Source organism: Macaca nemestrina, chromosome 3, assembly GCF_043159975.1.
Source record: "Macaca nemestrina isolate mMacNem1 chromosome 3, mMacNem.hap1, whole genome shotgun sequence".
Classification (NCBI taxonomy): domain Eukaryota; kingdom Metazoa; phylum Chordata; class Mammalia; order Primates; family Cercopithecidae; genus Macaca; species Macaca nemestrina.
Genome location: NC_092127.1, coordinates 14,082,481 through 14,107,550, shown reverse-complemented (window position 1 = coordinate 14,107,550; position 25,070 = coordinate 14,082,481). Strand labels below are relative to the sequence as shown.

The window sequence follows — 25,070 nt, the reverse complement described above, 5'->3', positions numbered from 1 at the left end:
CATGACACATCAGAGTTTTGCAACTACTGAACCTCTCCATCCAGATCTAGCACATGTATGACTGCAGCACTCTATGTATTTCATTCTAATTCACACCTTCTGGGTTACTTGTAGAAGTTCTTTCTATCCTCCCAACCCAAGATCAAGAGTCCCTTTTACTCACTAATTTGTTAATACAGTTATACATTCTTAAAAGAAAGGAATACATTTTGAGAAATTCATCATTAGGCAATTTAGTCCTTGTACAGACATCCTAGCATATACTTACACAAATCTAGATGTGTAGCCTACCACAAACCTACGTTACATGGTATAGCCTATTGCTCTTAGGCCATAATTCTACACAGCATGTTACTACACCAAATACTGTAGGCAATTGTAACATGATGGTAAGTATTTGTGTCTCTAAACATATCTAACCATAGAAAAGGTACAGTAAAAATATGGTATTGTAAGCCTATGGGACCACCCTCTGACACGTGGTTCAGCACTGATGAACACATTAGGGGGTGCATCACTGTAATTAAAATGTCCTGTGTGCCCACAATGGGTACTGTACTAGGCCTTAGATCTCCACTAGTCAACACTTCTTTATCACAGACATTAATCCCCTCCTCTTTGTGCAGTGTAAGCTATATGCATGTTCATCAATAGGTTTAGTACGCAGGTCTTCATGTACAAGTCTCCCATGTATTCTGACTGTACTAGGGGCTCCCCAGGGACAGGGACTCTGTTTTGTTTCTTGATGAATCCTCGCAACGCAGAATGACACATCAATCCTTGTAACAGATTCTTAAAAAAAAAAAACTGAGCTAGAGATTTTACTTTTTCAATTGAAAATAAAATTCAAATAAAGTCAAATTATATAAAAATAAAAGCATCCGATGGGCTTCGTGGTGGCTCATGCCTGTAATCCCAGCACTTTGGGAGGATGACGCCCGCTGATCACCTGAGGTCAGGAGGTGTTTGAGACCAGCCTGACCAACATGGTGAAACCCTATCTCTACCAAAAACACAAAGATTAGCCTGTCGTGGTGGAACACCTGTGATCCCAGCTACTGAGGCTGAGCCAGGAGAATCTCTTGAACCCAGGAGGTGGAGGTAACAGTGAGAGGAGATCACGCCACTGCACTCCAGCCTGGGCAACAAGAGTAAAACTCTGTTTCAAGTACAACGTACATTTTTCAGCAAATATTACTGCAAAGGAAATTTCCATTTGGTGAGTACTAACAATATAATATAATTTTAATATCAGTGACACTGTAAATGTCTGAGAAATATACTTTTTTTTTTTTTTTTTTTTTGAGATGGAGTCTCACTCAATCAACCAGGCTGGAGAGCAATGGCATAATCTCGGCCCACTGCAACTTCCACCTCCCGGGTTCAAGCAATTCTTCTGCCTCAGCTTCCCAAGTAGCTGGGATTACAGGCACCCACCACCACGCCCAGCTGATTTTTGTATTTTGAGTAGAGACAGGGTTTCACCATGTTGGTTAAGCTGGTCTTGAACTCCAGCCCTTAGGTGATTCACCTGCCTCGGCCTCCCAAAATGCTGGGATTACATGTGTGAGCCACTGTGCCCGGACTGAGAAAAGTACTTTTGACCAGTGTTCCCAATATAATAATGCTAGTCTTACTAATTCTTCACTGAATATTTAACTTTAATACCCTCAAAACTAAGTAGTTTCCCCGTAAAGCAACCTTAACATATAAACTATAGTAGTGGTTAATCTCAAAATGAGAAACAGAGATAAAGAAATGGAATCTCAATATGTTGTGAAGCAATATCTTTTGTAAAATGTTATTGCTTGAAAGGCAGGGTCCAAAAAAAAAATATAGCTCTTGAGTTTTTTCTGAAAATAATTTTAAAATATCTTTGCATAAAGATTTTTCCCAGTATGGCAGGCATAAAATTTCCAGTTGAAAAATAAAGGCATTCACCAACAAATCAGTACTTCAAAAGACCATTAGTAGTCTGTGGTTATTATTTCATCCTTACTCTAGTGGTCTATTTAAATACTAACTATTACTTGTTTGAAACTATTTGGCATACTAAAAGTATATTTGAGTTTGAATTAGCCAATTTTACAAACCATATTTTCCTTTGTCAAGTGTCACCTGAATGTGTAATATTGAGGCTAATCACATTGACAACAGTTAATGTGAGTGAATGTACCCAGATCGTTGCCTTGGGAGCCATCAAGTCTAAAAAGTTGAGGATGAGTATTTGCTATCCTTGAGATTAATTCCTGGCTTTATTGCAAAATTGGATTGAAAAACCTATACCTGAAGATGCCTTCATTTAAACTAGAGTATATTTGTAAGTAGAAATTAGAAATTCATATGTTATGGAGATATTTCCCTAAACTTTTTAGAGGGCATCACATTCTACAATTTAATTTTATATTAACAAAGTTAGAAACTGGAAGATTTCAAGTATTCTGTAAAAAGAAAATAGAGATCCATAGAGTATTAACCTTCAATATACAGGATGTTTATCATAAAATAGATGCTTTACGTAATTATTTTTAATAGAACTACTTTGCTTAGGAAGGCTTGGATCAGATAATGTGTTATTTTATGTGTTTAGTTTTTCTTTTTAAGTAAAAGTACTTTAGACATTCTTGATACGATATGATGAGAACAATACCTCATCTCTGTGACCTTCCTCCTCATTACTCAAAACCCCAATCTAACCATGAGAAAAATATCCAACAAATTACAACCGAAGTGCATTTACAAAATGTATTACTTAGCTAATACTCCTTAAAACCGCCAAGTCCTTTGAAAACAAGGCAAGTCTTAGAAAATGTTGTAGTTCTTAGTAGTCTAAGGGGAGACAATTAAAAGTAATAAGGTATCTTGAATGGGATACTGAAACAGAAAAAGAACATTTTGCAAAAACGAAGGAAATGAGAAAGAAGCATGGACTTTTAGTTAACAATAGTGTATCATTATTGGTTCATTAATTGTAACAAATATACCATACTAATGTAAAGTGTCAGTCACAGGGCGGACTAGGTTTGGTATATATGGAAACGGTACCATCTTTACCTTTCTGTAAATCTAAAATTATTCCCAAATAAAATGTTTATTTAAAAATTACTTTAGGATTATAAAAATGTAAGCAGTCATAAATTATATAAAATTTTATCCTAGGACAATCTGATAGGAGAATATATATATTTTTTTAAAGTTTTGGCCAAAGAGTATATATCATGACTTGAATAATCTAAAAAAGCAAACACAGACATAAACAAAATAAAATGTTCAACATTTTGAGAAGTTATTTTATTTTAATTTAATTTAAGTCACAACTTACGGTGATCTGAGAAGCATCCACATGATGCAAACTTTTTATCAATTTTCCATCTCTGGCTGCCGTAAGTCTCTTGTATATTAAAATCCAAACTAGGTGCTCCACACAGAGTTTTCCATTTTATCAATGCCACCTTATGAGACTAGCAGAAAATTTCTGTCAACTTTTCCATTAGACATCAGAAAAAATAAGAACTTTATTTTTTAATACTTTTAATAAAGTTTTAACTTTTTAAAAAAACTTTAGAACTTTTTTAACTTTAATAAAGTTCTTATTTTTTCTTATTTATTTCTTCCTATAATTTATGTACTAGCATAGTTAATATCTTAACAGTTACACTGACATTGGTCCACTGTCCCAGTATTTAGAGTTCAGTTCTGAAGCAATATACGAGATCTACTTCAGATACTTGCAGCAAATAAAATCCTGGCCCTTATTCCTCAATGCAATGGTTTTTCAAATATTATTTTAAAATGTCACCCCTATGTTTGAGGGAGTCTACACCTCCTACACCCCACCCTCCAAATCTTCCCTACTGATAAAATCTGAAAAAAAAAAAAAAAAATGATGTTGCCTTAAGTTTCCTAGAAAGAGGTAAGGCTTTATTCTAGGAATTCTGTTTCCACAGTTTGGGTTCAAATGTGTGTGTGTGTGTGTGTGTGTGTGTGTGTGTGTTTTATTTTAAAAGGCACTAAATTTTGGGGGCAGACTAAAGCGCAGAGTTTCTTTATAATACTTAGAAATTTATCTTAGGCCTCCTTATAGCTAGTCATCAAAAGTTAGTCACAGAAAAGCATCTTAGACTACCAAGTTCTTTCACATCCTGCAGGGCATTCTTGTATTTGTAAAAAGAGATAATTCGTGATTGTTGATAAAGTAAAGGTTAAGTTGAGGACATCTCTGTAAGGAATCAGTGAGTGATCTTACAAAGATGCAAAACAGAAAATGACTGCCGAGTTACAAAAGACCCTCGGTGAACAGACAACCATCCTATTAAATTAACTCAAATAAACCATAAAATGGTAGGGAAGCCCTGATCATGAGGTTAGTGGCATGGGCTCTGTGCCAGATGCTTGGATTCAAATCTGGCTTCATCACCCACCATGTACTCCAGGCAAGTCAGTCATCCTCGCCAGGTGGCAGCTTCTTCATCTCTGAAATGAGGATAATTCTAGTATCTATGTGGCATAGTTTATCAGAGGATTCAATGTCCTACAATTAAGTATAGTAGGTATAGTGCAGGCATATGTAAGTGCCTAAAAAATATTTCCCGTTATTATTACTGAACTTATTATTAGTACTAAAATTTGATTTTAAGCTATGAAACGGAGCTGTGAGTTATACGGAATAGATTTTAAGATAATTATATAGAGTATGTCTTAAAAATACTAATCTAATGTGCTGTGGTCAAATCTACAAACACCTGAGGCTAAGGCGTTCGTAAACCAGCCTGGTCAACATCATGAAACCCCGTCTCTACTAAAAATATGAAAATTAACCTGGCTAAGGCTGAGGCTAAGACAGGTGTTTTAAACTAAACAAACAGAATAAGGGTTGAATATCCTTTATCTGAAATGCCTAGGGGCAGAAGTGTTTTGAATTTCAAAATTTTTTTCAGGTTTTGTAATATTTGCATTAGACTTACCAGTTGAATATCCCAAATCCAAATACCCTGAATCTGCAATGTTCCTGTGAACATTTCCTTTGAGCATCACGTTGACAGCCAAAAAGTTTCACATTTTGGAGCATTTCAGATTTGGGATTTTCAGATTAGGATAGTCAACCTCTTATGTTTCTTTATCTCTGAAAAAGGGTAACAATAGCAATTAGTTAATTTTGTTGCTTTAAAACTTATATATGGAAGAACGTTGCTGTTATAATAAGACTGTTATGAGTTGAATTGTGCCCTCACAAAATTCATATGATGAAATTCTACTATCAGTATCTCAGAGATTGACCTTATTGCTCTTTATTGAGTTGAAAAAGAAAAAAATAGGTCACTAGGGTGGACTCTATTCCAATGACTGCTGTCCTTATAATAAAGGGGAAATTTGGACACAGCCTTTCAGGCAGGAAGAACATCATGTGAATGTGAAGGTAGTGATGACTAGGACTTCTATAAACCGCTGGATGCCAAAAATTACCAGCAGCCAACCAGAAGGTAGGGGAGAAACACGGAACCATGTGATCTTTACAGCTCTCAGGAAAAAAAAAAAAAAATCAACCCTGGTGACTCTTTGGTCTCAAACTTCTGGCTTCCTGAATTGTGAGACAATGAATTTCTGTTGTTTAAGCCATCCACTTTATAGTACTTTGTTGTGGCAGCCACAGCAAACTAGTAAACACACTTCCAAAAGTTATTATTGTTTTATTTAACTCTTAGAGCAGGTAGATTTATGGAAAATAAATTTATTAAAAATTCCATAGACTTTATTAGTACACTTGGGAAATCCGTTACTTCGAAAGTGTTTTATTTAAAAATCTAAATGTCAGAAGAAGTACAGAAAAATTCTGAGATCCATAATGATGTCACAGTAGCAATCGGAAATTTGTAGAAATAAGAAAATTGGGGATGGGTGCAAAAATATCTCAAGATTTGAAAATGTGACACACTGAATGTCTCCTAATTTGCAGTGGAATAAATATGTTTTGGCTTAAACTTTAATAAGAAAATATGGTTAAAAAATAAATATTTCTACATTAAACTTAATAAGGTCATGTTTAAAGTAGTCAATAACATATATTTGACTGTACTCAATTTGGTGCCATTTAATATTTAAGGTAAATAAATTTTGTTACTTAAAATACTTTAATAACTTTTCATACAATGTTTTAGTAAAGTAGTTAATAATGATTTTCACCCCCAAAATTTAATATTGTGGTTTTATGTGCCTCAAATTCTGGATTTTGAATGATAGACAGCATTAAAATGTTGTAATGAACTTGAATTGGCCCTGATACTGCAGGAGAGGAAACACAGAATGCAGATCAAGTTATGCTTTCAAAGGCATTCATTGAGTAAAGGGGATATTGATTATCTCTCCATTCAGTGATACAAGATACAATGCTGCCTCTTTTTTTTTTTCTTTTTTTTTTTTTTTTTTTTGAGACGGAGTCTCGCTCTGTCACCCAGGCTGGAGTGCAGTGGCGCCATTTGGGATCACTGCAACCTCCGCCTCCTGAGTTCAAACGATTCTCCTGCCTCAGCCTCCCAAGTAGCTGGGATCACAGGTGCGTGCCACCATGCCAGGCTAATTTTTGTATTTTATTAGAGACGGGGTTTCATTATGTTGACCAGGCTGGTTTACGAACTCCTGACCTCGTGATCCTCCCGCTTCGGCCTCCCAAAGTGCTAGGATTACAGGCATGAGCCACCGCCCCTGGCCTGCTGCTTCAAAATTAATTGCATTTGGGCTGATATAATTTCATTGAGTAACCATTTACTCTTTATGCAGCAGAGAGAAACAGGGATAGAATAACAAGTTACTGTTAGTATCAACTAAGGAAGATTTTTATATACTTGTTGCAAAAAGAAAAAAAAAAATCATGCTTTAGTATTATTCAGTATCCCAAGTAGAGCTGCACTGATAGAATACCTTCAAAAGCACAGACTCATTCAAAGCTACGGAACACAGGCAAAACAGGTTAACAGGTTCACTTTGAACATAGTAAGGTAGACCGTAAGATACAATCTGCCTACAAATGAAAAAAAAATTATTATTATTATTTAATTTTTTTTAAAAAAGCAGCATCAGTAGAATGGAAATTAGCAGCAGGAGAGGGTGGAAGATAAATCTCTTTTCCCCTCGATTTCATGGAGCTGCAAGTCCTGCGTGATATGCAAGCTGAGGTGGGGGTGTGGAGGAATGGTTGGCAGAGAAGGGAGGCAGGGTTCCGCAGTGCTGGCTGCGGCCGCCACCGTTTACTTCTCAGTGGTGGAGCTAGCCCCCTTCGTGAAGGCAGTGCTGGGACAGCCAGGGTGTGGCTCAGAGCCTCACCCGCGGCTCTGCTGTCTCTGCAGAACGCAGGAGAATGCAGCTTGTACTCCTGTCTCTGCTCTGCTCATTCCGGGGTGGCGGGGAGGTGTTACAGGAGTGGGCGGGGCAGCTTGCTGGGCTGACACCCTGCTGCATTGCCTCTGGAGGAGCCCACGCAGCTGCTGCCACCCTTCTGGTCTGTTGGGTGGGACTGGTGACATAATTGTTACCATTATAGAAAAAAAAAAAAAAAAAAAAAAAAAAAAAAAAAAAAAAAAAAAAAAAACCAGAAACGTGGCTCATGGTTTGCTTCGAAAATTCCTGTTTGAAATACCTTTAAGATGCTTGAATGGCAGGCAGCTAACCAAGTGCATCTCTCTCTCTATATAGATATGCAGTTCTTCGTTGATTGCTTTTTCTTTTTATTATGAAGTTATTTTCAAATTCTGAATGAAATAACACAATTGACTGCACTCTTCCTGGCAGAGGGTTATTACCTTATGGTAAAGACGTGCTTTCAGACCCCCTATCTCATTATTTTTTTCACTAGGGCTTTAGCATCACAGACTCGTCAAGCTGGAATAAGCTTTAGAAATGATCTTCATTTTGTAAATGAGGAAACTGTGATCCATAAAAGGTAAGTAACTTGCCAAGGCACACCAGTGGCATTACAGTGTTACTCTTCCAATTGTAATAAAAAGCCAATTACTATATAACTCAATTCACTCTACTCTATTGGCAGAAGAGAAATGAATCTTAAAATCGGAAGTTGCCTTTTTACTAGAGAAATTGCTTCAGCATCACTGAAAATTGGACCATGAATTATTCATGTTTTATTTTTTCATCAATCCAAGATCTCTGTGTAACTAAGTTTTTCTGAATCTATAATTTGATATTACTGATTTAAATAATTTCAATAATAAGGCACAGTTTAAAGCCACTTAGTCACATTATTGGGATCCCAGTTTTACTCTAATTCATATATTTTAGCTCTTTGGGTGTTACGATTAGTCTTGTCCCAAACTAAAATAGGTGATTCTCATAAGAAATAATTCCAGAGACCATTACAAATATCCACAGCTCAGGCAAACTATCTTATCAGATTATCGTTACTGTTGACACCGAGAAGCATAATAAAATGTGTTAGAAACAGGTTAAAATAAAAAAGGTTTGCTGGTTAACAGTTTTTTTTTTAACATTTCTGTGAGATTGAAGTAATTTACATCATTCCCTATTAGAGAAAGTTTACTTAATATGAATTATATGCTATAATTAGACACATGTTGTTACATAACATTAGAAAAAAGGAAAATATGTCTGTCAAGAATGGAAGCTTCAACATTTCATTCTAGAAAAATTATTCTGCATAAAAGTGCAAAAGTACTTTCAACCTTATTACTTTTCATTTTCACCGCTCTTATGCATTAATATGCATTTTCTGTATTAGGAAACTCTAGAGTAAGACCGTAAGTTTGATTTGCCATTAAATATTATATAAATTAAAATTTAAGGTGGAAATTAATAGAATTCTTCAGTTAAGACAAAACAGAAATCACATGATATAGCTGTCCTCAAATTTACAGTAAAATACAGACACATATGTTTAACAGGACACAGGCACATATATTGCTTATAAATTGGAGATGAATTTTCCTGTAATTCTCAGGAGAACCACAAAGCCCTCTGAAAAAAAATCATAAATCAACCAACAGTGTTGCGACCTCTAGAAACAAAACTAGTTGTGCTACATAGAATCTGAGGATTTGAAACAGAATCTTCACAAGAAATAATCTTCATTGCAAAAATAATGTTATCAAGATTTAAGATAGCATCACAGAAATAAATGTTACTGTGTTTAAAAAAAAATACTTTAATTCTTGGGAGATGAATGCAAACACCTGTGTGCTATTGAAATAAATCCACATTAAATACTGAATGTAAAGAACGAACATACCCAAGCGCTCACACATCTGCCACAAGTGGTGATTTTGAAATCCCCATAGAGATCTTTGATGGCCCCAGTCGTGAAGAAGCCTTCCACCATTAGCAAAATGCCATACACAAAGAACGCAGCTGCGATGCCGTAGATCACATACTTAAAGATGTCAATCCTGAGAGAAAAGACAAAGTGACTTATTTCAATAACTTCTCATTGCTGCTGTGCAGAAATTGACTCTCACATGCTCATGATTCTTTTGGAATGAAAGTTATAGAATATTTATATTTATAATGAAGGTTGGATTTAAAAACATGTTTGCTTCATATATCTAATGTTTATATATAAATTTTGTGCTGCCACTTCCATATTTGTCGACAAGAGATTTAGGGTTTTTGTGTTTGTCAGTTTCTTCCTCTTCTTTTCTAGCCTCTCCTCTTCCCTGGTTCTTCCCTGGTTCACACTGAAGTAAGCTGAAATAAGCAACAAATTATACTTCTAAAGGAGTTTGCTCCTTATTCTTTTATTATTATTATTATTATTTTTTGAGACAGAGTCTGCTCTGTTGCCCAGTCTGGAGCACAGTGGTGCGATCTCGGCTTACTGCAACCTCTGCCTCCTGGGTTCAAGTGATTCTCCTGCCTCAGCCTCCCAAGTAGCTGGAATTACAGGGATGTGCCACCACGCCAGGATAATTTTGTCTTTTTAGTAGAGACAGGGTTTCACCATGTTAGCCAGGCTGGTTTGAACTCCTGAGCTCAGGCAATCCACCGCCTTGGATTCCCAAAGTGCTAAGATTTCAGACTGAGCCACTGCTCCTGGCCTATTCATTTGTTAAGTAGGGTAATCATCATACAATTTCTCTAATTAGGACAAAATGACAAATGTAAAGGTTTGTGTATGTAACACTGGTTTTTAAAACTTAAAAAGGAAGGAAGCTTTATAGTTAATGATGCAGTAGTTTTACATAAAATGATATAAATCCCATATTTTTGCATTACAGATAGTCAATTATGGTTGTATTCTACTTTGTACTTATCATAAACATTATGTGTATTTGTTAATGATAATGCAAGTAATGAAAAAGATATGGTTTTGCAGATTAATATTGACAATGAGACTTTTAGGTATAATCACTAATGGGTATTCTGCGGAATTGGGTCTGAGCCAAGATATGGCATACTTTTATGGTGGCATGGGAAGGTCCTTTTCATGTTCTCACAATTGATTACCCAGTTTTTCTTTTTTTTAAACACCATGTGGCTAAAATAAAACATTTATCTGGAAAATGTAAAACAGTGCACAGCCAGAACTGATACATAATAACAGATGGATATATGGATAGATAGATAGATTTAATTCTTTTCCCCTAGCTCTGTAACTAGGAAATGATATTCAATAACATTAAGAAGAATAATTCGTTCATTTATGAATTAAGATCATTGAATTAAGATCATTTGCATTTCCATGTTTTGAAAGCATTCATTCCATACATATGCTCCAAATAATATCTTTTAAATCTGTAGGAATATTCATAGTCCTAGGTGTAGCTAGAGTTAAATACTCCAGTAAGATTTATTTTATATATATATCTCTCTACATGATCAGTGAGCATTTTATATTCAATGTAGTAAGAGCTGTAGAAACAGTCAGTTAAATGCAGATGTGGAAATAACACCAACCGAATGCTATACAATAGTTATTTAACCTAAAAAATAGGTTGTATTTAATACTGGGAACGTATTAACTGTATCCATTTCTTTGGATAGAGATCATGACTTTCTAATTAAAAGTTAATACAGCACCAATATATAAGTACTCGTTGAAGCTAAATATTTTCTTGAGACTGCTGGGTGAATTCAGTGATTATGAAATAAATTTACACTTTCAATAAACTCACCAATCTTCCTTTGAACTTCTAATTTCCTTCATAATTAAGATTTTTAATGATTTTTCTTAGCATAATTTCCACCTATTTATTTATTTATTTATTTATTTATTTATTTTTCAAGACATGGTCTCCCTCTGTCACCCAGACTGGAGTGCAGTGACACGAGCATGGCTCACTGCAGCCTCATCCTCCTGGACTCAAGTGATCCTCTCGCCTCAGCCTCCCAAGTAGCTGGGGCTAGGGGTGTACACCACCATGCCCTGAAAATTTCTTCATTTTTTTTTGTACAGGTGGGGTTTTGCCATGCTACCCAGACTGGTCTGAAGGGATATTAACTCCTGGACTCAAAGGCATCTGCTATGGTTTGGCTGTATCCCCACCCAAACCTCATCTTGAACTGTAGTTCTCATAGATCCCCACATGTCATGGGAGAGACCCAGTGGGAGGCAGGTGAATCATGGGGGCAGTTACCTCCATGTTGTTCTTGTGACAGTGAGTGAGTTCTCATGAGATCTGGTGGTTTTCTAAGATGCTTTCCTGCGGCTTCTCGCTGCACTTCTCTCTCCTGCTGCTATGTGAAGAACGTGTTTGCTTCCCCTTCCACCATGGTTGTATGTTTCCTGAGGCCTCTGCAGTTGTGCTGAACTGTGAGTCAATTAAACCTCTTTCTTTTATAAATTACCCAGTGTCAGGTATATCTTTTATAGCAGCATGAGAATGGACTAATACAGGATCTGCCAGCCTTGGCCTCCCAAAGTGCTAGGACTACAGGTGGGAGCCACTACTCCCAGCCTCACTTTAACTTTTGACATCTCTACTAGAATATAAGTTTCATAAAGGCAGAAGTTTTGGTCATTTATATCAACTACTATATCTTCCACTAGAATGCTATCTGACAGTACTGGATAAAAAACTGAATTGGGTGGGGGCAGTGGCTCAGGCCTGTAATCCCGTCACTTTGAGAGGCTGAGGTGAGAGGATCACTTGAGTCATGGTTCAAAATAGCGAGGTCAACATAGCGAGACCTGGTCAACATAGCGAGACTCCATCTCTACAAAAATAAAAAAAACTAGGCAGTCTTGCTGGCAGAAGGCTGTAATCCTAGCTAGGTGGGAGGCTAAAGCTGGAGTATTGTTTGTGTTTGGGTCAATGCTGCAAAGAGCTACGAACACACCACTGCACTCCAGCCTGAGAAACAAAGTGAGAACCTATCTAAATGTAAACAATGTGAAAGGAAAAAAAAAGGAAGTAATTATTAAACTAATATATGTTTAATGAGTAATCACAAAAGAGCCAATGAATGAGAGAAGTGTCTATCGAAGGCCTCTTAATTCTTACCTGTCATTTTCTTGAAAAATACATTTGAATCCTCCAGATCTACTTAAGTATCTATCCCATTCTTTTTTCCCAATTAAAACTGGTCACATATATATCCTTTGTGGTTCAAACTTAACTTGTCAAATTATTTAAACAGATTTGAGTATACCAGTACCCTATTTATTTTCAACAGTAATTTCTTAGATCAAATTCAAGATTCATCAATGTAATTTTAATAGTTTCTAATTTGCTTAAATTCCATACCTCAAAAAACTGCATTTCTCATTGTTGTTTTTAATAACAGTGCATAGGGAACAAATATTCTATAATGTGTGAAAAGTGAATACATTTTTGCTACGATAAGGAATACATTTTCATTCTGTAACTAATGTTTAGCCTCTAAATTTGGTCTGAAATGTTATGTTTTGGTACCATTTTGGGGAAGTGAGGGGTTTAACATCTTTCTCCCTCTTGGGTAAATAGGTTTTCTCTACTTTTCTATGCGCTAACACATAAACAAGAAAAGCTAAGAGAATTTGTTGGCATAAGACAAAAACCTCTAAAGTAGGGAATGATTTTCTTGTACAGGACTTGTTTGGTAGACAAAAGTACAAATGACTGGGGGTGAAGAAACAAAGAGAAATTTCTGAAGGCCTAGAACTGAAAAAATTGCAAACATGCTAAATGGGAAGAATTTAGCCAAAAAAGTGCTTTCAGTAATTTTCGTAGCTTTGATATGAAATCAATTATTGAGGGAAATCCATTTTAATCTCTAAAAACTAATTATTGTTCAGAAAATCTTTTTCCAATCATTTTGGTTCTAAAAATTTTCTGATGTAATTAAACAAAAACATTACACCCTCAAAGAACTAGATAATATCTGCTGAATAAATTTTTTAGAAAAGAACCTATAAATAAAAAGCAAGAGCCTGTATTAAAGAAATCCTGATACAAGCATATTACCATATCTAAATGTACCAGTCATGAAAAATGTGGTCACAGATTGCTAGTCCATTGAATAATTCTTTCAACACAAGAAACAATCAAGCAAAAAAGTTTTTGCGTAAGTCAGTCACATGATGGTTAGAATATAGCTATTTCTATTAAAGTATTGGACCTCAACAATATTTCTTCCTTTAGCACATGCATTTATATATATGGAAAAAACAGAGTATACATCTTGAGTTCATCATGTGGAAGCGGTCAATTAATATTTCAAATTCCCCACTTCAGGCCATACAGACACATGCAGAGACACACTCAGACATATGACTTCACACTGATAAGGCAAAGAACATATGGAACATCTGGAGAACTGTCAATGGCGTTGGAGAAAAGAGAAAGGATCTTCTGGGAGTAGGAGTTTTATTGAAGTGAAGAAGGGGTCATGGTGTGTGGAGAAGTATATATATTAACTAAAGGTCTATTTCTGCAGCCTTGATACTGTTTTATTAACAAATTGTTGTTTATTTCACATTCTCAAGCTTGAATTTATTTTCTTAAATTAATTAGAGTACGACTAGAATGGAAAGGGTGGCGTTAAGTGATGGAGACATCCTGTGATTATATACAAGCTCAAAATCAGGGGATAGAAGGCTTGATCATGCTGATAGAAATCTAGGGATGCTCTGACAATATTTTTGAAAGAATGCATGAAATAGAATTTGCTGCATATAAGATGAGAGAGAGAAGAGCTTGGTAATGGTAATGTCCCAGAGCAATTGTTTAGTGGCTGACTTTCACTGCCTGAATATTGCACAAATCTATTTGTCAAAGGCAATGAGGCAGATGATGTGAACTGTGTAAACCTGTCATGTATTTGAAAGAATCTGAGGATGTCAACTTTCAGATCAAATTTGACATCAAGAACACTTTAGAGAGTGTTTCATGGACTATTCTATACAATTTTTTTGGTTAAAATGGCATGTTTTCTAAACATATTTTAATTTTTTAATTTGGAAATGATTTCAAATTTACAGAAAAAATTTGAATAAAACAAGTAGTATGTGGAGCAACTTTACATCCTTTCTCTACTTTATAACATTTTATCTCATTTACTTCATTATTTTCTCTGGATGATATATCTGAACATAGAGAACGTCTTCACAGTATATAGTTATTGATCTCAGGAAATATATCATTGACATAATACTTATGTCAAATCTTTATTTGTATTTCAATTTCATCAACCGACTCAATGATGAATTTTGTGGGATTTCTTTCTTGCCTGATAACGGATCCAATCTAGGGGCTACTGTTATACCTATTTGCTGTGTCTCTGGTCTTCTTTAATCTGGAACATTTCCACTGTCTTTCTGTGTCTTAATGACATTTATGTTGTTGAAGAATATAACTCTATTCTGCCCTTTTGAACGGAATGTTCTTTTTGAGTTCATCTGATGTTTCCTCATGGTTAGATACAGGTTACTCATACTTGGCTAGAATACTATACAAGTGATATTGTGATATTGTGCTCCTGTTAGGGTATCTTCCTCCTCACACAAAGTCCTTCCGCCTCTCAGTACTAATTTTAATTTTCATCATCTAGTTAAGATGATGTCTGATTTCTGTATTGTGTACTACTTCTCTTCCAACCAACAGGCGATCTGTGAGGAGATACTTTAAGACCAACCAAACATCTTGCTCCTGGTCAAAACCTCTCCCCAGTGTTTGCATCCCATCCAATGATGAATATTGCCAGACCCAATTTTCTTATCATGTTTCCAAAATGATGATTTCCTAACTCCATTACCAGTTCCACATTTGCAAACAGCACCTGGTATTCTGATGCAAGAAGAGCCCACCCTTTCCCCCCATTTACTGATTTGTCTATTTATTAGTGACACGGACTAATGGTGTCTGATTTTTTTTATCAAGGTTTAAATGCCATTACAATAGCTCATTATTTTGGTGCTCAGATTTTTCTAGACTTGAGCAATAGGAATCCCTTCAAGCTGGCTCTTGTATCTTTGTGACATGTGCCTAGCAATTTTTAAGAATACTCCTTACTTTCTTATATTGCAAGACGTCCCAGACTCATCTAGCACATACCTCTTTCAACCCCAGAAATAGGCATCTCTTTGAGAAACTCTTGTCCTATTAAAGAGCAATGGTACTGGGGACCAAGAGGCGCTGCTAGTTGTGCTCACTGCTAATGTTGTGTCTGTACCTCTAGGTCTTTTTATTGTATCAAGGTAAGAAATACATGTATGTATACACACACACATCAATATATGCAACTATATAAACACATCTATATATGTGTACATGTATGTGTGTTCATATATACATATATATACATGTGCACACGTAACTGCATAACAAATATACACATATTTTAGAAATATTGAGTACACAGTGATACCTCCAAATCCAGTCTATCACTACAGAGACTTTTGTTGCTTTCCTCCTTTGATATTTGTATGTCTTTCTTCCGTAATGAGCACACTGACTCCTAAGAACATTAACACATTTATTCTTTTGTTTATTTCCATAATAAATCTAAAATTATTTCAGAATTACTTATTCACCTCATTAAAAAATCATATCTATCTGGAAAGAGTTCTGGTGGTTTCCAATCCTTCCCACACCTTGCCCAAGACTGAGACTATATAGTCAATATACTGTGTTTCTAAGTTACATGGATTGGTGTATTTTTTCTTCCATTCATTGTGGCCATGCTAATGCAACTGGGTCTGTTTGTTTCAGTTTCACGTTCTCCATCTCATCCATATTGATTTAGTTTCATTTTTGGATATACAGGACATTAACATGCTTCTAAAGGTCAAATCTATACAAAAGACATATCCAGAAAAGTGGCAAGACCTTTTCTATCCTGTCCATCCTGTTCCTTGTAGGTAACCCATTTCGTTGGATCCTTGATTATCTTTACTGTGTTTTATGCAAAGGCAAGTGTGTGTGTGTATGTGTATATGTCTATTTTTCCTTCTTTTTACATGAAATGTGCATACTCCATATATTCCTTTGTACTTTGATCAATGAACAATAGCCTCTGAAAATTTCTCTATACAAATTCGTAGAGTATGTTCTCATTCTTTTTAACTGTTGCATACTACTCCATGTGTATTTACCCCCTATCATTTATTCACAAAATCTCCAATGCTTGCTTATATGGTTATCAATATTTTACAGTTAGAATATTGCAGCAATGAATAACTTTGTTCATATGTATTTTCAAATAATTGAAGACATATCTTTAGAATTAGGATGGGAGGATTGTTGAGTTGGAAATTAAAGACATAAGTAGTTTTGTTACATATTGCCAATTCCTCTCTACAGGTCTTGTACCATTTTGTATTCCCACCAGCAGTATATTAGAATGTCTGTTTTCCCCATCTTCTACAGAAGAAAGCATTGTTAAGCTTTTAAATTGTTGCTAATCTGATGGGTGATGAGTGGTATCCTAGTATTGCTTTATATATCTTAGGTATTTATGAAATTCAACATCTTTTCATACAATTATGGGCACTATATATCTTTTTGTGAATTGTCTATTCACGTGTTTTGCCATTTTACCATAAGATTTGTGGTCCTCTCTGCACCCCATAATTTTTAAAAGATCTTTATAAATAAGGGATATTATACTTTTGTCTGTTGATAGTTTAGATATTTGTCCTTGCCTAAACTTCATGTTGATTGTAATCCCCAGTGCTGAAGGTGGGGCCCAGTGGAAGGTGTTTGGGTCATGAGAACAGATCCCTTCTGGCTTGGTGCTGACTTAAGAGTCAACTCTTAAGTCTTCCAACCCTCTCTTGCCCCCGCTTTGGCCATGTGATGTGCCTGCTCCCCCTTCACCTTCTGCTATGATTGCAAGATTCCTGAGGCCTCCTTAGAAACCAAGCAGATGCCAGCACCATGCTTCTTGTAAAGCCTGCAGAACCATGAGCCAATTAAATCTCTTTACTAATTACCCAGTTTCAGGTATTTCTTTATAGTAATGCAAGAATGGTCGAACAGAGAAAATCAGTACTGGAGAGTGGGACATTGCTATAAAGATACCTGAAAGTGTGAAAGCAGGTTTGAATTAGGTAACAGGCAGAGATTGAGAGAGTTTGGAGTGCTCAGAAGAAAACATGAATATTAGGGAAACTTTGGAACTTCTTAGATAGTGATTAAATGATTGTGACCAAAATGCATGTAGTGACATGGACAGTGAAGTCAAGGCTGACAAGGTCTCAGATGGAAATAAGAAACTTACAGGGCACTGGAGCAAAGGTCACACATGTTATGTCTTATGAAAGAACTTGGCTGCATTTTGTCCACACCCTGTGCCTCTGTGGAAGTTTGAATTTCAGAGTGATGATTTAGGGTATCTGGCAGAAGAAATTTCTGAGCAGCTAAGCATTTGCATGGCTGCTTCTAACAGCCAATGCTCGGATGTGGGAAGAAATAAATAACTTTAAATTTGAAATAATATTTAAACAGGAAGCAGAGCATAAAAATTTACAGAATTTACAGCCTGGCCATGTGGCAGAGAGGAAAAAAAAAGTTTCCTGGAGAGGAATTCAAGAATTCAAGCAGGACGTGGAACAACCTCTTGCTAGAGAAATATGCATAACGAAAAAAGAGCCAAGTACAAATATCCAAGACAATGGAGAATAAGCCTTGAAGGCCTTTCAGAGACCTTCGTGGTAGCCTCTCCCTTCACAGGCCCAGAGGCCTAGAAGGAAAGAATGGTTTCAGGGGACAAGCCCAGGGCCCCACTGTCCTGTGCAGCCTCGGGACACTGTTCTCCACATCCCAACTGCTCATGCTCCAACCTTGGCTCAAAAGTCCCCAGATACAGCTTGGGCTGCTGCTTCAGAGGGTGCAAGCCATAAGCCCTGTCAGCTTCCATGGTGTGCTAAGCCAGTAGATACACAGAATGCAAGAGTGAAGAACACTTGGTAGCCTCTGCCTAGATTTCAGAGGATGTATGAGAAAGGCTGGGTGCCCAGGAGAAAGCCTGCTGCAAGAGTGGAGGCCTCACAAGAACCTCTGCTAGATGCAATGCCAAGTAGAAAAGGGGTTTGGAGTTCCCACACAGAGTCCCCACCAGGGCACTGCCTAGTGGAACTGTGAGAAGTGGGTCACTGATCTCCAGACCCCAGAATAGTGGATCCACTGGAAGCTTGCACTTTGTGCCTCAAAAAGATGCAGGCACTCAAAGCCTGTGAGAGCAGCCACAGGAGTTAAACCCTTGTGCAAAGCCACAGGGGTAGAGATGCCGAAGGCCTTGAGGGCCCACCCCTTACATCAGTGTGGCCTGGATAGTGGGACATAAAGTAAAGATTATTTTGGAGCTTTAATATTTAATGACTGCCCTGCTGTATTTTGAACTCGCATGGGACGTGTAAGCCTTTTTATGTCTGTCAATAATTCTCCCTTTTGGAATGGGAATATTTACCTACTGTCTGTATCTCCATTGTATGTCAGAAGGAATTAACTTGTTTTTGATTTTAGAGGCTCACGAGTAGAAAGGATTTGGCTTTTCTAAGATGAGACTTTGGACTTTTGAGTTAATGCTGGAAAGAGTTAAGACTTTGGGTGACTGTTGGGAAGGCATGATTACATTTTGCAACATGAAAAGGACATGAGATTTGGGAGAGTCCAAGAGTGGAGTGATATAGTTAGGATATTTGTCCCTGCTTAAATCTCATGTTGAATTATAATCCCCAATAATAAAAGTAGGGCCTGATGGGAGGCGTTTGGGTCTTGGGGGTGGATCTTTCAAGGCTTGATGCTATCTTAACAGTGTGTAAATGTGTAGCGTCTCCCCTTGAACTCTCTCTCTCCCTCTCTTGCTCCTGCTCTGGCCATGTGAGGTGCCTGCTCCCTCTTTGCCTCTCACTATGATAGGATGCTTCCTGAGGCCTGCCCAGAAGCAGATGCCACTGCACTTCCTCTATAGTGTGCAGAAATATAAGCCAACGAAATATATATGCATACACTTTTTGTTGTTTGAGAAGGAGTTTTGCTCTTGTCTTCCAGGTTGGAATGCAGTAGCATGATTTCAGCTCACTGCAACATCTGCCTCCTGTGTTCAAGCAATTCTCCTGTCTCAGCCTCCCAAGTAGCTGGGATTACAGGTGTGTACCACTGCACCCAGCTAATTTTTGCATTTTTAGTAAAGACGGAGTTTCACCATTTTGGCTAGGCTGGTCTCAAACTCCTGACCTTGTGATCCACCTGCCTCAGCCTCCCAAAGTGCTGGGATTACAGGCATGAGCCACTGCGCCTGGCCTTACATTTTTTAATATATATACATTATTCAGTCTTAGTTATTTCTTTATAGCAATGTAAGAGAGGGCTAAGATACAAGTGATAGATGTTACAAACATTTTCTTCTAGTTTGCCATTTGTCTTTTGGCTTTGCTTATGACATTTTGATATGCAACTTAAAAAAAAGAAATATGTTGTCAATGTTATCAGTGTTTATTTTTATTACATCTCTTCTGGGATTTTAGTCACAGTTAGAAGCCTTTACCTACACCCAGACGAATTCACCCATGTCTTCGTCTAGCATGTGTCCATTTTCATGTTGTTATATTTAGACATCTGATCAATTTAGCATGTATTCTTTGGCTAGCACAAGAATTGAATCTAATTTTATCTTTTTTTTTTTTTTCAAAATGGCTGTCCAGTTGTTCCAACATCATTTATTCAAAAGACCAGCTTTGCTGCAATGATTTTAGGTCTACTTCTGTCATACAATGGACTTCTATATCTAGATTTGTCTATTCTGTCCTTTCCATTCTGTTCCATAAATCTGTTCACTTGTGTGCCAGTGACACACTGTTTTAATCAAAGGGGCTTTGAATATGTCTTAATATCTTGTAAGATTAGATCTCTCATAGCTCCCCATTCTTTGTATTTTCTTAACTATTTGTGTGTGTTTATTTTTATACCTGAACTTTAGGTTGTTCCTGTCTAGCACTATTAAAATGCCCACTGAAGTTTTATTAGGGTACACTGAATCTATTCATTAATTCTGAGAGAATTAACATTTTGATAATCCTCAGCAAGAATGAAGAATACCTTTTCCTTTGTTCAAATCTACTTTTACATCTTTGACGAGTGTTTCACAGCCAACTTCATGTAAGTTTTGAACATTTCTTATAAAGGTCCTTAATTTACTTTTTTGGCTACTATAAATCAAATTTACCTTTACCTTTAAAAATTCTTCTTTAGCAATACAAATGTTCCTGATTTTTACATGTAAATTTTATATCCTACTATGTTGCTGAATTCTATTATTACTTGAATTGGCTTAATCATTGGTCCTAACATTTTTCAAATATATCACCCTGTTATTTGGAAATAGAGGGAGTTTTATTTCTTGTTTGCCAATTATCATGTTTTCTGTTTAGAACCATGGTTTAAGCAGAGATTCGGAGAAAAGGAGGAGAATGAGAAGCAGAGATCATCCTAGCCTTCTTTGTTCTTGACTTTAGTGGGTGTGTCTCATTGTATAATATTCTGGATTTAGAGTTGTGACTTTTTTTACACCCACACACACACGTATCATACATCTCTTTCTAGTTTCCCAAAAGTTTATTGGGAAGCAGCATTTTTACTAACATAATTTCTAGATTGAAATAAAAATGGTCATTAAAAGTGTGTGTGTGTGTGTGTGTGTGTGTGTGTGTGTGTGTGTGTTTCTGTTTCAGGTCTTATGGAATGGGGTCTAGTCCTTCCTTTCAACTTAGAAATCTGCTTTCTTTTTGTCTCACCCACATATTCCAATGTTCCAAGATGCTGCTTATGCTCGCGTGATTTCTTCCCAATGCAAAAAGCAGGAAATCAGATGTGCCTTCAGTGAAACTACACAGGCATGCTTACTTTGTTCATGCATTTCCAAAAGTTTCTATCATTTTTATTCTTACAAAAAGTTCATGCATTTCCAAAAGTTTCTAACATTTTAATTCTTACAAAAAGTTGTCACAGCCAGCAATTATTGCAAGAGCAAAAATGAACCTTGATTACTATGGTCAGCTATAAAAAACCCTGCTTCATACATTTATTTAGATTAGTGCAAAAGTAGTTGCAGTTTTAACCATTACTTTCAATGGCAAAACCGCCATAACTTTGCACCAAGCAAATACTTCCTAATCTCAGACACCTATGACTATAACTTAATATGGCAAAAGAGTGAATATTAACTTTCATGGCATAAATTGTGATTGAAAATCTTGAGAGAAGTTTATCCTGAATTATTCAGGTGGGTCCTCAATGCAAGTTCATGTTTCCTTATGAGATACGAGGAGGGAGTTCTGAGAGACACACAGAAGAAAAGAAGGTACTGTGAAGACGGAGGCAGAGATTAGAGTGCTGTGGCCTCAAGTCAAGGAAGGCTCACAACCACCAGAGCCAGGAACAAGCAAGAAATAGAATTTCCCCTACCAATCTCTGGAAAGAGGTCACCCCTGCTGACGCCTTGACTTCAGGTGACTGGCTTCCCCAACTATGAGAGAATACATTTCTGCTGTTTTAAGCCAACCGTTTGTGACAATATGTTATGGCAGTCACAGTGAACTAATAAAGTTAACTAATTATTATATCTTTTTGTTCTGTTTGTAAAGACTGCTTGAAACAAATTCTGACATTGTCTAATGCACTTGTATGTTACAAGCCATTTATTAGAACACAGTGGTTTGATGCACACAAGTTGCTAGAGTATGCAATATTTCTTTAGAGCTGGAAAATGGCAATTTTAAAAAGTAAGAAATGGCTGCTTCTTCCTAAGCACTGAAAACCAAACATTCCTGAGTAAAAATGAGTAGCTTCTCTAGTCTGGGGTATAGATATATTGAAGTTGATGGTTCCAGTTGCTTCTCTACCAGACTTCAGAACAGAGTATATGCAATTTTGCAGGCTATATTGAAGCTATGTTTAGGGTTGTGATAAAGAAAAGTCATGTTTCATTATTTTTTATTGCAGTAAATAACACATAATATGGGATTCACTCTCTTAACATATTTTTAAGTGTACAATACAGTATTGTCAAGCATAAGCACAATATTGTATAGCAGATCATTCAAAGGTTTCCATTTTACATGACTGAAACTCCATACTCATTGAACAGCCACTCCCCATTTCCCCCAGGCCACAGCCCTGACAACCACCATTCTAACTTCTGCTTCTATAAGTTTGACCATTTTAGATAGTTCATATAAATAAAATCATGCAGCACTATCCTTTTTTTTTTTTTTTTTTTTTTTTTTGAGACGGAGTCTCGCTCTGTTGCCCAGGCTGGAGTGCAGTGGCGCGATCTCGGCTCACTGCAAGCTCCGCCTCCCGGGTTCACGCCATTCTCCTGCCTCAGCCTCCCGAGTAGCTGGGACTACAGGCGCCCACAACCGCGCCCAGCTAATTTTTTGTAATTTTTAGTAGAGACGGGGTTTCACCGTGGTCTCGATCTCCTGACCTTGTGATCCGCCCGCCTCGGCCTCCCAAAGTGCTGGGATTACAGGCGTGAGCCACCGCGCCCAGCTCAGCACTATCCTTCTATGACTGACTTATTTTTACTTAGTGTAATGTCCTTGAACTTCTTCCATCTCATATCATAATGACAGGATTTCCTCCTTTCTTTGTGGCCAAATAACCTTCCATTTTATGTATACACTGCATTTTCTTTATGCATTCACCTATCCGTGCGCATTTAGTCTCTTGCCACATCTTGATCACTATGAATTATGCTGCAGTAAACTTGAGAGTATATGTATCTCTTCAAGATCCTGGTATGAACTCCTTTGTATTAATACCCGGAAGTGGGATTGCTGGATCACATAGTGTTGCTGATTTTAATTTTCCAAGGAACTGCCAAACTTTTCCATAGTGTTTGCGCAATTTTACATTCTTAGCATCAGTGCACACTAGGGCTCCAATTTATTCCCATACTCACCCACACTTGTTGTTTTCTGTCTTGTTTTGTTGTGTGTAATGGCCATCCTAATAAGTGTGAGGTGACAGCTCATTATGGTTTTGATTTGCGTTTCTCCAGATGGTTAGTGATTTGGAACATCTTTTCATATACCTGTTGGCCAACTGTAAGTCTTCTCTGGATAAATACCTATTCAAGTCCTCCTTTGCCTATTTTTTAATCAGGCATTTTTGGTTTTGTTTTGTTGCTGTTGAGTTGTAGGAGTTACTTATATATTTTGGATATTAATTCTTTACCAGATATGCAGTTTGTAAATATTTTGTCTCATTCCGTAGGCTGCCCTTTCACTCTGTTGACTGTTTCCTTTTCTGCACAGAAGATTTTTAGCTAGATCTAGTAACACTTGTCTATTATTTTTGCTTTTGTGACCTATGACTTTTGTGTCATATCCATGATATCATCACCAAGATCAAAGGTATGAACTTTTCTCCTATGTTTTCTTCTAGCAGTTTCAGTTTTATAATTTCAGGTCTTACATGTAAAGTCTAATTCATTTTGAGTTTATTTTTGTGTATGGTGTAAGATAAGCATTCAATTTCATCATATTGCATATGAACATCCTGTTTTTCCAGCATCCTTTATTGAAGAGACTACCTATTTGTCATTGTGTCTTCTTGGTGAAAATTGGGTGATAGTATATGCTTGAGTTTATTTCTGGGTTGTCTACAGTGCTACGGTGGTTTATATGTCTGTCTTTATGTCAATACCAGACTCTACTGTTGAACAGCACAGTAGAGTGACTGTACTTAACAATAATTTACATATATTTCAAGATAGCTAGAAAAGAATACTTGAAACATCTCCAGAACAAAGAAATGATAAAAATTTGAGGCAACGGGTATCCTAATTATGCTGATTAGATCATTATACCTTGTAAGCCTATATCAAAATATCACATACACCCACAAATACGTATAATTATGTACCAATACATACATACATACATACATACATATCAGACTGTTTGTTTTTGTTGTTTTCTGTTTTTTGTCTGTTGGTTTGTTTTTTAGAGACAGGGTCTCACTCTGTTACCTAGGCTGAAGTGTAATGGTGCGATCATAGCTCACCACAGCCTCAAACTTCTGGGCTCAAGAGATCTTCCTGTTTCAGCCTCCTGAGTAGTTTGGACTACAGGCATGCACCACCATGCCTGGCTAATTAATTTACTTTTTTTGTAGAGTTAGGGTCTCACTATGTTGCCCAGGCTGGTTTCAAACTTCTGACCTCAAGTGATCTCTTCAGCCTTGGCCTCTGAACACGCTGGGATTACAGGCATGAGCCACAATGCCTGGCCAAGATTGTTTTGATTACTTCCGATTTAAAATGTTTTGCAGTGAAGAAGTGTGAAGTTTCACTTTTATTCTTCTTTCTTGAGATTGTTTTGACTATTTGGAGCCCTTTGTGATTCCATATGAATTTTAGGATTTACTCTATTTCTGCAAAATGTGCCATTGCGATTTTGATAAATATAGCATTAATCCACAAATGGCCTTGGTTAATAAGAACATTTTAATGAAATTAAGTTTTTCAATGCATAATATGGGATGTCTTTCCATCTATTTGTGCCTTCTTTAATTTCTTTCAAGAATGTTTTACAGTTTACAGTGTAAAAGCCTTTTCCCTCCTTGGTTAAGTTTATTTCTAGGTTTTTTTTTTTTTTTAATTTTTGAAGCTATTGTAAATGGAGT

The 25,070-nt window shown here is 36.6% G+C and overlaps 1 protein-coding gene across 3 annotated transcripts in view; it reads right to left on the bottom strand.

Moving 5' to 3' along the window:
* LOC105466640 (glycoprotein M6A) overlaps window positions 1-25,070 on the bottom strand; it is a 368,562-nt gene that overhangs the window by 30,046 nt on the left and 313,446 nt on the right. For all 3 annotated transcript variants that reach the window (XM_071092816.1, XM_011715711.3, XM_011715710.3), the window contains exon 3: window positions 9,251-9,407. In XM_071092816.1, the coding sequence (XP_070948917.1) occupies window positions 9,251-9,407 (157 nt within the window). The remainder of the gene's footprint in view (window positions 1-9,250; window positions 9,408-25,070) is intronic.